Below are 12,777 nucleotides of genomic sequence, written 5' to 3' on the forward strand. Positions count from 1 at the left end.
CCAATCCAACACCACAACATGCAACAAAGTGTGTGCTGCTGTGAGATCCAACAAACACACAAGAAATAAGAGGAGATTCGGAATTTTGAATACTGTAAAAATACCTTTGTTTACCATCAACAAGATCATCGTAAGTGCGCATCACTCTCTTAATAAACCTTCTGATCATGATGAGTTTGCCAGTTTTCAAGAGTTGCAGCTGAGAAATTTCTTGTTTTTTTTCAACTTGGCGAAAAAAAGAACAAGACATCTCCTCCCTTATTCTTACCACTCGAAAAAAATCTGCCTCAATCTGCCTCGCACCTCTGTAAGATCTTAAATCTATTTTTACCTCCCCTCGCACCTTGTATGGGAGCAAAGTGAACCTTACCTTAATAAAACCATCATTGAAGAAGAATATTCATTTTTAAGAAGAATATTATTTATAAGAAGTTTGTGCGCAGATGAAGACTGATAGAAAGCCTTATCATCCACAAAATTCAGAGAGTAGTAATAGCAGTGGCGATGATGAAGATAATTTTCTGGAAATTAAGGAAAAAAGAAGCGAACCTCAACAAGAAGGAATCATGAGCAATTCACTTCCTTCGTCTTCAACGTATCATCATTTCAAATTGCCTTCAACTGTTCTATCGAAGAGAGAACGTTCAATCAATTATCATTCTAATAGTACTCCTCCGCCTTCCAACAGTTCGCAAATATATCAGAGACAATCTGTTAGCATAAGTGGATCCACAGCAGTTGCCATGGAACAATCATCTTTGAATATTGTAGATGAGACTGATAAGACAACCATTGATATTGAGAGAAGGAAAAAGAAGAGGAAGAAGATGAAAAACTCTCATAACTACTTGAATGGAGGTGGTGAAAACTGGCTTCATGATGATACCTTGAAGAAGGATGAAGAAGATGAGCATGTCCAAGATGACTCTCCCAATTCAACTAATAGTGAAGATGAAACTTTGAAGGTTTATGCCTTTGAAAAGCCCCTCCTCAGCAATAGTTCAACATTCAAAGATAATTATTTCATATTGGCACCAGTTTCCAATTCATCTTCAACCTCCTCATCAGGCACAACTTCCAGCTCTAGAAAACAAAACTCATTCTCCAATGATTCTTCAAGCCATCATAGCGCACAGTTTCATTCCAACAACAAGAAGAAACAATTTTCACCCCAAGCTCACAATCACCACTCAACTAATTCATCCAATTCATTACCCTCATCATCACTGAGTCCCTCTCCACATGTTGTTCAAGCACAGAGTCCATTATTTATTTCACCACCTCAACCAGTGAATGTTCAGAAATACATGTGCAATTCACATTCAGACTCTAACACTTTCACAAGGAGATTTGTTCTGAATGAACCGACAATGACAATCTATGAGAAGAATCCACTTAATAACTCGCCAGCTAATCAACAAGAATCGATTGGCTATGCAAATGTGCAAGATTCCATGTCAATGCAACTCTTTTCTCAAATAGTGCAATTATTAATTCAAAGATATCAACATCAGCTCGATGATTTATTGGAATCTCCAAATTCTCTCGCTCAGAATATTATTAGAGGGTTGAATAATAATGAGCAATCTCAGCAATTCAATAATTTATCCTCTGCTGAATCCACACCATCCAATAACGTGTCCATTGAAGAAATTTACTCATTCATACTGCAAAACCAGAATCTTCTTTCGAAGAAAGACAATAATCAATAAAGGAATGGGATCTTAACACTAAAATGACTGCCTAGCCTATTCTATTTAATTTTTCGTTTGTAAAACAGCAAAAAATTTCATGGCTCGCCACGTTTACCGTCTCGGGAGGAATCGAACCTCCGTCAATGGATTCAAAGTCCACTATGCTACCATTACACCACGAGACGAGCACATTCATAATGTTTGTAGTTCATTTATATTCACGAAAAGTTTTGTTGCTTTAGCTGCATTACTGCCCAAGTTATAAAATTTTATTAGAGTTCGTTCCAATCTTTTAAAATTTATTGAGGATTCATATTTGTCATATAATTATCTAACAAGTGACATGAAACACCTCCATTCTTTGGACAACCAACTTGAACTTCAGCTCCAGCATGAGCATATCCAAACAATTTAGGAGGAACTTCAGTTACAAGATCTTGCTTTGTCTTTCCATTCTTTTCGAAAGTATTTACAACACGAACATAATCCTTAACATTTTGGTTGACCACTTCAGCATGTTTCTTATCACCAACTCTAGGACCTCCAAAAGTAACCAATTCAACCTTAACTCCTGAATTCTTGTTACTCAATTCATAATCAGTTGCTGCAATTTCACTAATGGCTCCTCCCTTACTATGTCCAGTAAAAACAATCTTGTCAATTTTACCTTCTTTTTGATATTGAGCAATGACCTTGTTGATTTCTTCTCTGTCTTTCATGTAATTACTGAGGAATCCAGAGTGGATTTTACCAGCATATTGACCATTGAAATAGGTTGATTTCAATCCAATCTTCAAGTTATTTCCCCAATCTTTCAATGAAGTAGAAACAGTTCCTCTATACGAAACTACAAGAGTCTTATCTTTTTCATTGTACAAGACCTTGGAAGCGACCATTTCCTTCTTGTGATCAGTTGCTAGAACGACTTGATAACCTTGCTTTTCCAAATTCTTATCATTTGTCTTTTCGTATGCATTATTAGAAATTTGAGAAGCAATCGAAACTGTCTTGGCTGTAATTGATGTCAATGGAGAAACCTTTTGATTTGCCTTCATTCCATTAAGTGATTTAATCTTTTCAACACCTCTTGTTTGATCATTCTTCTTGGAATTCTTAATTGCTGAAATGACATTCTTTGCTTTCTTTAATTGCTTTGAAATAATCTTCCAAACTTTAGTTCCCTTTAGTTTACCGCCAGCTTGCTTTAATTTTTGCAATTTCTTCATGACATTATTCTTCAATGATTTGGAAACTTTCTTAATCTTTTCCTTGAGTTTCTTCTTTCCATTCTTGAAGAGATTGTCAACCTTGGAACCTGCCTTTCTGAGCTTTTGCTTTGTAGTTTCAACTTTCTTTGAAATCTTCTTTCCAAGTTTGCTATTCTTCAATTTGGAACCAAATTTCTTCAATCCATTCTTGAATTTTTTAGATTTTTCTTTCAATTTCTTTCCAAATTTGCTATTTTTCAACTTGTTTCCAATTTTTTTAATTCCATTTTTGAATTTTTTAGATTTTTCCTTCAAATTACTTTTAACTTTTCTGAAATTTTGTTTTACCTTGTTGAAATTATTCTTAAATTTGGAAGTTCTCTTGGAAATTGCATTCTTTACCTTGTTAAATGTCTTTGGAATTGCTCTTTTCACTGATTGACCTATTTTTCTTTCGACAGATGACTTGAAATTCTTAATCTTGTTGGTTGTTGACTTGACCTTGTTAATTCCACCTCTGATCTTTGATTCAACAGACTTGACCTTGTTAGAAATTGAAGATCTGGCCTTGCTGACGGCTGACTTGAAACCAGAGAAGAATTTGGCTTCAGTTGGTTGGATGGAACACAAACCGACAAGCGAAATCAAAAGAAACAAGATGAACATGGATGTCCATGTTGGAATAAGTTTTCTCTTCATTATCTACTTTCTAATATCGTTGACGAAACTAAAAGAATCTATGAATCGTGATGAACGAAAGCAAGTGGTCTTGATGGAGTTTTTTTAAAGATGATTTTTTGTGTAGTTTGATGTTGAAGCTTTCGTTTGCATATGTTGGCGGTTAAATCTCCACTACTTGTGAATTTGGATTTGACACTTGACGTTATAACGAACTGTCAGGTCATTAAAAGTGGAATAGTTAATACAAAAACAAGACTTTGAACGTGAATACATGATTACAACACTTTAAGGACATATTTTCGTACATGATTCTAATCATTTCTTTTGCATTCTCCAAGATTCGGCTTCAATATTCCATTGGCACTTTTAATTTTAAAAAATTTAAGGAGATTGCACACTCTTAATATGTTCTTTCCATTTCCTTGAATTATTAAATCTATAAAACGAGTCCATTAAATTTTTGTAAACCTCTGTTTGTAAAGTTGGGAAAATATTTGGTTTACAAATGTTTGTAATGAGCGGTTTCATGAGTTCTTCTTGGGATTGATCGATATTTGGGAAATATCTCAATGAAATATCTTTCATGATACGAGGAAGTTGGTTGATTTTGAGTTTGTGGTTGTTGAGAAGGTTTTGAAGTTCTTTGTAATCTTTCAGTTCAGTGTGGATGATTTTGGAAGGAACGTTAATTTCGAATACTGAACTGCTTTCGGATAGGTAGAGTTTAGTCATTTCCTTGATTTTCATTACTTTGGAACGAACGTGTCTTTCGTTAATCTTTCTCAATCGATTTAAATCCTCAATGAAGAGTAAATTTTCAACTGAATATTCTTCTCTCAAATATTGATAGAATAAATCTCTTTCCTTCTTGTGTGAAATGATAAAGTCAATTGAGTAGGAACAAATTGGAGAGGAGAGTAATTGTTGAATACTTTGAATAGCGTTGGCGTTCTTATCATTGGAGGAATCACTGTTATTGAGATTGGCGGCTTTTCTCTTTTCTTTAAAGGCAAGGAAAAAGTTCCAAATGCCTTTCATTACAGTTATGCCTGGATTACTGATCGAGCCACCAAGGAAATTGAGACCAATAGCTAGTACGAGTGATGAAGTCAATTGTGAACTAATTGGGCCATATGATGGGACAATAACGAGAACTATTCCAGAAGCAATATCGAAAATGACAATGAAAAGACTTTCCACTCTATATACGAAAGGATCAGTTTCGTAAAAGTAGTAAATAAAGAAATTTTCAGTCTTTTCTCCCTTTTCCTTATTGATTCTTCTTGTTTGGATGTATTTGTAAATGGAAAATATGAAATCCACTGCCAAAAATAATGGAATAGCAAGGAATAGTATAAAAAGAACGATAATTGCATAAATAGAAACATTGTCTCTATCAATCTTTCTACAATATCCACTGTTTTGCTCCCAAGAGTAAAAGACACTCTCCCAGGAGTCTTTCGCATGAGAAGCAACTCTAACACTGATAATTACAAACCAAACAATGACCCACAAGGAAATATACGATATTTCAACAATTCGATATTTGATAATCTTCTTCAACAAGTTGGCAAATCTTCCTTGTTTGGAAATTTCTTCGTAAGATGTAGAGATGGCATCGTCATCGGTTGTCAAATCCAAAGCAATGTCATCGTAATCAGAGTAGGCATTGGAAATTTCATCAAGTTCTGAAGGCCTTGAACCTCTGGCAGACATTGGTGCATCACTATTGACTGATTGTGAAAGAGAACTCAAATCCAAAGTCGAAACACCCTCATTAAGAGCAACATTTGAAGCACTAGAAGGGAATTGACCTAAATCTTCAGTACTTTCTGCTGGTCTCCTCAATGATTTTCTGTTTTGAATTGTATTGGAAGTAGCGTTTTGCTGTTCTGTCTTGTTTTGTAATTTGATGTTTTTGAATTTTTCCAATTGCTTTCGTTTGAAATCTTCCAATGATTTTACAATATCCTGTCTCTTGTCCTTTAAAAGTGTCAAAAGCAAGAGTTTGATAATCTGAATACTATACAGAGCTACACTGAGAACGACAAGCCCATAAAGCACATACGAATTAACGAAACAATACACATTCTCAAATGTAATATAATTGACCAACCAATTTGGCAAACCATTGCTAGAATTCAAGTTATTTTGATAAAAAGTTGCAGCGCTAACCGATTTAGTACTCTTTTCCATTAAAAATTGATTCCAATAACTTTCAAAATACATCTTAATCCACGGTAAAAAATCAAGTGTACCCTGAATATGACTGATAACATTCAAACCAACCAAAATTAGTGAAACAAAGAATTTCGACTTGATTGGTTCATAATTTCTCAACAGGAAAATGCAACATGTGAGAAAAATATCAAAAATGACAATTACTACTCTGATAGCAATTGTCACAGTCGTAACCAAATTATTTCCACTAATCATGACAATTGCCTGCTGAGCTGTAGTCAAATTATAAGTAACATTTCCCAACAGGATTGAAAATTCTGTCGTGTTATAATCCTTCAATGCAACATCAGATGGTGCTTGAATTACTTCATGTTGTGAAGAATTATCAACAACAACAACTGAGAGATGATGCATTGTCATGAGTGATGGTGAGTCGATATCATTTGGGATAGAGTATGTTTTAAAACGATCTGCTAGGTGACCAATTGTGTTGATTAGGAAGTTCTCCTGACTTTCTAAATGTGTTTTTGTTGAGGTGGAACGTGTTGATGGAATACTGGTGGCTGACATTGTTTCGGCAAAAAAGCATGTATTGCACAAAAAGAGAAACAAGACTACAAGTATGGTAAGAGTATAAATTTTTCTAGAACGGCTTTTTGGAAAGTGGCTTGTTGATGGAGACATTTTGTGTACGAATGATGACATGTGGTGGCAATGCTGTTTCATCAAAATGATGAAAATTGATAGTGGCTAATGTTATGTTGATGATGGAGAGAGGCTTTTTTATCTCAATATTATCTCTCAATAGTAAAATTGATAATATTTAAAGATTCTAATAGTTTCGGCAAGTTGTTTGTTTTTTTTAGATGGTTCAATGTTCAAAAGGCATGTACAAAGTTTCCGTGTTTTTTGTTGAACTTGTAAAGCTCAAAAGTACAGTGCTATTGTATGTTGGTGTTGAGCAATTTTTTTTCGTAATTACGAAATAACAGCCAAATCAACAAGAAACGTCAAATCATGCAGATTAAATTCCAAAAGGGAAGCATGTACCAAATTTAATAGAGAATGAACTTTACAGCCACAATACAACAACAACCATATTTATTTACAATGTATCAGTTCTCAAAGTCCTTATTTATCTTCACGTCCTGGTGAATAGGCAGGAGATGATGGACTATAGCTTGGACTAGTTGGTGAATAGCTAGGACTGGTTGGAGAATAAGCAGGTGAAGATGGACTATAACCACCACCAGGATTGTAACTTGGACTGCTTGGTGAATAGGCAGGAGAAGATGGTGAATAGTTTGGACTGGATGGTGAATAAGCTGGTGATGATGGTGAATAATTTGGACTGCTTGGTGAATAGCTTGGACTAGTTGGTGAGTAAGCTGGAGAAGATGGACTATAACCAGCACCAGGACTTGTAGCACGTGGACTAGTTGGAGAGTAAGCTGGTGATGATGGTGAATAGTTTGGACTTGTTGGAGAATAAGCTGGTGAAGTAGGCGAGTAAGCAGGAGATGTTGGTGAATAATTTGGTGAAGTTGGTGAGTAAGCTGGTGATGTAGGACTGTAATTTGGACTTGTTGGTGAATAAGCTGGTGAAGTTGGTGAATAGTTTGGACTACTTGGAGAATAAGCAGGTGAGGTTGGACTATAATTACCTGGTGAGGATGGAGAATAGCCACCTTGATGTCCAGGAGAAGTTGGAGAACTAGCAACTGGAGAGAATGCAGAATTATAAGGTGAAGGACTGAATCCACCTTGGTATTCTGGTGAAGGAGTTCTTCCAAGAGGAGTCATTGCACCTTGAGTCCATGGACTTGAAGCACCACCATGATATGGGGTAGCAACACCACCATGATAAGGTGTAGCCAAACCACTTGTATGATAAGGTGTTGTTGCACCAAGACTTCCATACATTGATTTAGTTTCAGTAACAAAGCTTGGTTTAACAGCAACAGCTTGCTTCAATAATTCTTCATCCAAATACAAACCAAAACAACCAGTACCAATTGGAGCCAATTGACCAACCATAACGTTAGCAGAAACACCCTTCAAAGTATCAGTATCAGCAAATGTAGCAGCTTCAATAAGAATTTCAACAGTTTCTTCGAAAGAACATCTCATCAATGGACCAGTGTCACTACGATTAATACCGTGACGAGTAATAGCCATCAAACCACCTCTGTGAGTCATAACATCACACAAAATGGCCAAGTGACGATAGTTAACATAAGAACCGTCAAATTCAATAACCTTTCTCATTTCTCTCATGAGGGCATTTCTACATGCTTCAATACCCAAAACATCAAGAATTTCATTAACATCGTTAGATGTTGTAATAGTATGATCAACATAAGGGTGAGATAAGACAGCCAACAAGTTACATCCTTCAGTATCCAAAACCCATTGTTTAACAGTAGCAACACCAGAACTGCTGAAAACCTTCTTGTCATTTTCTTCTCTCAAAAAGACCTTCTTGAGATCCTTATAACCCTTAAGGGCCAATTCGTTCAACATGTTTGATTCGAGTCTTCTCAAAAATTCAACAGTACTATTTTCAATGTCTTCTTCTTCAAGCTTTCTGAGAACTTCATCACTTGGATCCTTTGCAACTTGAGCATCCTTTTCCTTTTCTTTATCATCCTTGTGAATACGAACAACGAGAATAAGTTTGTCAGCGTTATCGTCAGAGTAGAAACAAGTAATGTCGTTTTGGAATTCTTCTTGAATCTTCTTAGCAACTTGAGCCATAGTCAATGTGTCACTCATCATCATCTTGTCAAGTTCAAATCTGAGAGACCATGGATTGAGAGTAGTTGAATCCAAAACTGCTGTATCCTTGAGTTCTTCCAACAATTCTTCTATGAATTCTCTATCTTCTTCAATAACAGAGTTTGCTGGCTCTGGATCGTAAACAATTGAAGTAGCAGCAGTAACATGTCCAAGAGTAGTATATTCCAAATCTTCCTTAACCATCTTGGCCTTTTCAAAGTCACCAATATATTCATTATTCAAATAAATAGTCAAACCTGGAGTCTTAATATTCTTGGCAACGTTCAACAATTCCTTCAAACGAGGAACACCCAAAGTAACGTTCTTTGAAGACACACCGGCAAAGTGGAAAGTATTCAAAGTCATTTGAGTAGCAGGTTCACCAATAGATTGGGCAGCAACAGAACCGACCATTTCACCTGGTTGAGCCAAACAATTGTGGAATCTCATTCTAATTTCACCAACCAAAAAGTCAAAGGCTTCTTGGGTAAGACACAATTCTTTAAGAACAACCTTTGAAGAGAAGGTTGATCTCAAGAACATACTGAAAAGTAAAGTTGCATTAGTTTGAGCTTCAGTTGACAATTCATCAGTACCCTTGATAACAACCAAGTCGTCACACAACTTCTTAATCTTTTCAATAACATAAATAGGATTCATGTCTGATGGCTTACCAATACTTGGATGGATACCATATTCTTTTTGAGCATTCTTAATAATACGTTTCAAGTTGACAGGCATGACAATCTTATTTTCAGCATTAGGGAAGATTTCAGTACGTAAAATGTGACGATCTTCCATCAAAGTCTTGTATTCTTCACGGACCTTTGAGAGATAGGTTGCAGGATCCTTCAAAATTTCATCATAAACCTTAGTAGAAATGAAAGACTCCTTAAGAATACCACCTGATGGCATTGAAACACTAGATTCAGTTGGGTTTGTGAAAGAAGGAGAACTACCAAGAGAATTGTACCAATACTTGTCTTGGAATTTAGCATCACTCAAATTCATAATATCAATTGATTGAGATTCAACCTTGTGGGCATCCATACCATCTTCACCATACAAGAATTGGACAACATTACCTTGAGCATCACGGACAGTACCATCGTACTTGACCATGATATCTTCCATAGCCTTTATCAATCTTCTTTGGATATAACCAGTTTCAGATGTCTTGACGGCAGTATCGATCAAACCTTCACGACCACCCATAGTGTGGAAGAAGAATTCTTGAGGAGTTAAACCTCTGAGGTAACTGTTAGCAACGAAACCACGACTTTCAGGACCATGGTCATCTTGGGCAAAGTGAGGTAAAGTTCTATTACGGAAACCATAAGGAATACGTTTACCTTCGACGTTTTGCTGACCGACACAAGCAATAATTTGTGAAATGTTAATGTAAGAACCCTTAGAACCGGCTGTCACCATGGACTTGATGTTATTGTCATCCTTCAATGACTTCTTAGCCTTGTTACCAGCATCTTCTCTGGCCTTGTTAAGAACCTTGTTAACTTGATTTTCGAAAGATTGTTGAATAGTTCTACCAGCTTCAGCTCTCAATTTACCTTCTTGAGCATCCTTGACAATAAGTTTGACGTCCTTTTCGGCTTTTCTAATAGTTTCTTCGATTTGTTCCATAGTAGCTTTATCGGCAATAGTGTCACCAATACCAATACTGAAACCACGGTTAATAAGCCAATGGTTAATAACTCTTTGACATTGGCCCAAGAATTTCTTTCCTTCATTAACACCCTTTTCATTGACAATAATGTGAATCAATGAACCGTGAGAAGAACCTAGAGATTTCTTGTCCAAAACACCTGAAACTAATTCACCTCTGTCAATTAAAACCTTTGTATCAAATTCAGGTATGTCGTGATCCAAGTGATCTTTCTTATCGGTCAAATCTTCGTGGGTTGATGATGTATTTTCAAGATTGACTTTTGGAAGAAGGAATGTGAAAAGTTGTTTACCAGTCCACAATGGTTTTGGTTTCAAAATAGCTGGAACAGGTAATTTACCATCAAAATCAATCAAGTGCATTAAGCAATTCATCATTAAATCTTTAGCAATAAAGACATCACGACGTGTAAGTTTAGAAGCAGCCAATAAAGTATCTTGGACAAGGGCAATAACTGGTCTGTTACTTTGAGGAGTAATAATATTCCTAGGGACCATCATTAATTCTAACAATTCGGCTTTTGTTTGAAGAGATTGTGGAACGTGCAAATTCATTTCGTCACCGTCAAAGTCAGCATTGTATGGGGTAGTGACTGACAAATTCATTCTGAATGTACTGTAAGGCATGACCTTAATTCTGTGACCCATCATAGACATTTTGTGGAGAGAAGGTTGTCTGTTGAAAAGAATAACATCACCATCTTGTAAGTGACGTTCAACTTTGTAACCATATTCCAATTGAATTTGATCGTTAGCTTTTCCTGAAGCAAATCTCAAATCGATACGTGTACCATCTTCACGAATAACATACTTGGCACCAGGATAAGTTAAAGGACCATTTGTAACTAATTCATTCAATCTTTCAAAATTGAAAGGTGTAACAATTTCAGGTACTGTCATATTTGAAGCAACAGTACGAGGAACACCAACTTGATCAATATCAATATTTGGATCGGCAGTAATGACAGTTCTTGCAGAAAAATCAACACGTTTACCCATCAAGTTACCTCTGACACGTCCTTCCTTACCCTTCAATCTTTGTCTGATTGACTTTAAAGGTCTTCCACTTTTAGTTGTAGCTGTTGGAACACCTGGATATTCATTATTCACATAGGTAGCACAGTGATATTGTAACATTCTAACCATTTCTTCCATTTGATGAAGTGGTGTACCTGACTTTTCATTCTTTTGAATGGCAGCATTAGCCTTGATAATATCTGCAAGTTTGTGTGTCAAGTCATCTTCAGAACGATCAGCTGAACCGTGGTGAACACTTGGACGAACCTGTGGTGGAGGAATAGGTAAACATGTAAGAATCATCCATTCTGGACGAGCATTATCCTTATCAAAACCTAACAATTCCAAATCCTCAGCAGGAATTCTCTTAAAGATTTGAAGAGCACGTTCTGCTGTCAATTCTTGTTTTGTTAATTCTTGTTTAGCTTCGGCGCTAGTATCCTTCTTATATTCTGCAAAAATCTTTAATCCATCTCTGGAAATCTTAGGTTGGAGACCACCACAACCATTTCTTGGTTGGAAAGTTGGGTCAATATTAGCTTCTTGATTTTGTTCATTTTCCTTGTTTCCTGTTTCTATTATACATTTGTCTTTTCTACACAGATCGATCATTTCTTTGAATCTTTTACGTCTGTTCACGAATTTTGATGCCTTCTTAAATTGTAAGCTACTCTTATCCGCTAAAAGTTTACCACAATGAATACACACACTTTGTAGCACCTTCACTACTGTATTAATAAAGAGAACATTAAACACTGGATGTATTCTAACGTGGCCAAAGTGACCAGGACATTCTGTAGCGTTACCTCCACAACTATTATTGTTAATTAGTTATTATTATTAGTGATGTTGTTGTTGTAATAGTTTGTTATCATTGTTGATGAGAGAAATTATGAAGAACAGGATTTTTGTATTAAAGATTAGAGGCTTGTTAAATTTCCTCCAAATACTTACGTCAGACAAGAAAGATGGTGATCAATGGTACCCATACGAAGATCCATCAAACCACTTTCCTTTGGTTTTCCCTTTTCTTGTGTTTCAGCGTGAAGCACTTCACAGACAGACATCTTTTCAATAACTTCAGGATTCAAGATACCGAATTGAATTCTATCAACTCTGGCCAATTCGATTGGCGAGAACGAGAAGAGAGACATTGTAAAGAAGTTTTATAATTAGTGTTCGATGATTAAAATTTGCTAACAACAATCACACACGGGTAGAGTGTTTTTGATGTTTGCGTATTTTTTTTAAAGAAAAAAGCGTGGTTGTTTTATTTTAATTTTTTTTGAGCAACTGTTGCTGCAGATTGAATAGCGATACAAGGCTGGTGAAGAATGTGAAGTTTATGTTGTTTGCTCAAAGCAGCTTCAAGAGATGTTTATTCGTACTGACAATATTCTTAGTATTTAATACTTGCTATTCATCTTCCACAATATTTGATCTGAAATACAAAGTAGAGACTCAATTTAATTAATTTTTTTATGTAATTTTCCAAACGTAACGGTTTTGTGGCTAGAGGTACATACAGGAGGTTA

At 35.9% G+C, this 12,777-nt stretch overlaps 4 protein-coding genes and 1 non-coding gene across 5 annotated transcripts; 1 reads left to right on the forward strand and 4 right to left on the reverse strand.

The window, feature by feature from the left end:
* Nucleotides 1–443: 443 nt before the first annotated feature.
* NAEGRDRAFT_51021 (uncharacterized protein) lies at nucleotides 444–1,712 on the forward strand (the record flags this gene model as incomplete). The annotated part of the gene is made up of 1 exon (XM_002674373.1): nucleotides 444–1,712. The coding sequence occupies one exon, from the start codon at nucleotides 444–446 to the stop codon at nucleotides 1,710–1,712; it is 1,269 nt and encodes a 422-aa protein (XP_002674419.1).
* A 96-nt stretch (nucleotides 1,713–1,808) lies between these two features.
* NAEGRDRAFT_t469 lies at nucleotides 1,809–1,879 on the reverse strand. The gene has a single exon. It is a non-coding gene; the product is annotated as a tRNA-Gln (tRNA).
* A 114-nt stretch (nucleotides 1,880–1,993) lies between these two features.
* NAEGRDRAFT_51022 (uncharacterized protein) lies at nucleotides 1,994–3,601 on the reverse strand (the record flags this gene model as incomplete). The annotated part of the gene is made up of 1 exon (XM_002674450.1): nucleotides 1,994–3,601. One exon carries the CDS (start codon nucleotides 3,599–3,601, stop codon nucleotides 1,994–1,996), a length of 1,608 nt encoding a protein of 535 aa, XP_002674496.1.
* Nucleotides 3,602–3,964: 363 nt separating this feature from the next.
* NAEGRDRAFT_51023 (uncharacterized protein) lies at nucleotides 3,965–6,334 on the reverse strand (the record flags this gene model as incomplete). Its single annotated transcript, XM_002674451.1, has 1 exon — nucleotides 3,965–6,334. The coding sequence occupies one exon, from the start codon at nucleotides 6,332–6,334 to the stop codon at nucleotides 3,965–3,967; it is 2,370 nt and encodes a 789-aa protein (XP_002674497.1).
* A 561-nt stretch (nucleotides 6,335–6,895) lies between these two features.
* On the reverse strand, nucleotides 6,896–12,309 carry NAEGRDRAFT_51024 (RNA polymerase II; the record flags this gene model as incomplete). Its single annotated transcript, XM_002674452.1, has 2 exons — nucleotides 6,896–12,056; nucleotides 12,197–12,309. 2 exons carry the CDS (start codon nucleotides 12,307–12,309, stop codon nucleotides 6,896–6,898), a joined length of 5,274 nt encoding a protein of 1,757 aa, XP_002674498.1.
* Nucleotides 12,310–12,777: the final 468 nt, after the last annotated feature.

This window comes from Naegleria gruberi (assembly GCF_000004985.1).
Source record: "Naegleria gruberi genomic scaffold NAEGRscaffold_40, whole genome shotgun sequence".
Taxonomy (NCBI): domain Eukaryota; phylum Heterolobosea; class Eutetramitea; order Acrasida; family Naegleriidae; genus Naegleria; species Naegleria gruberi.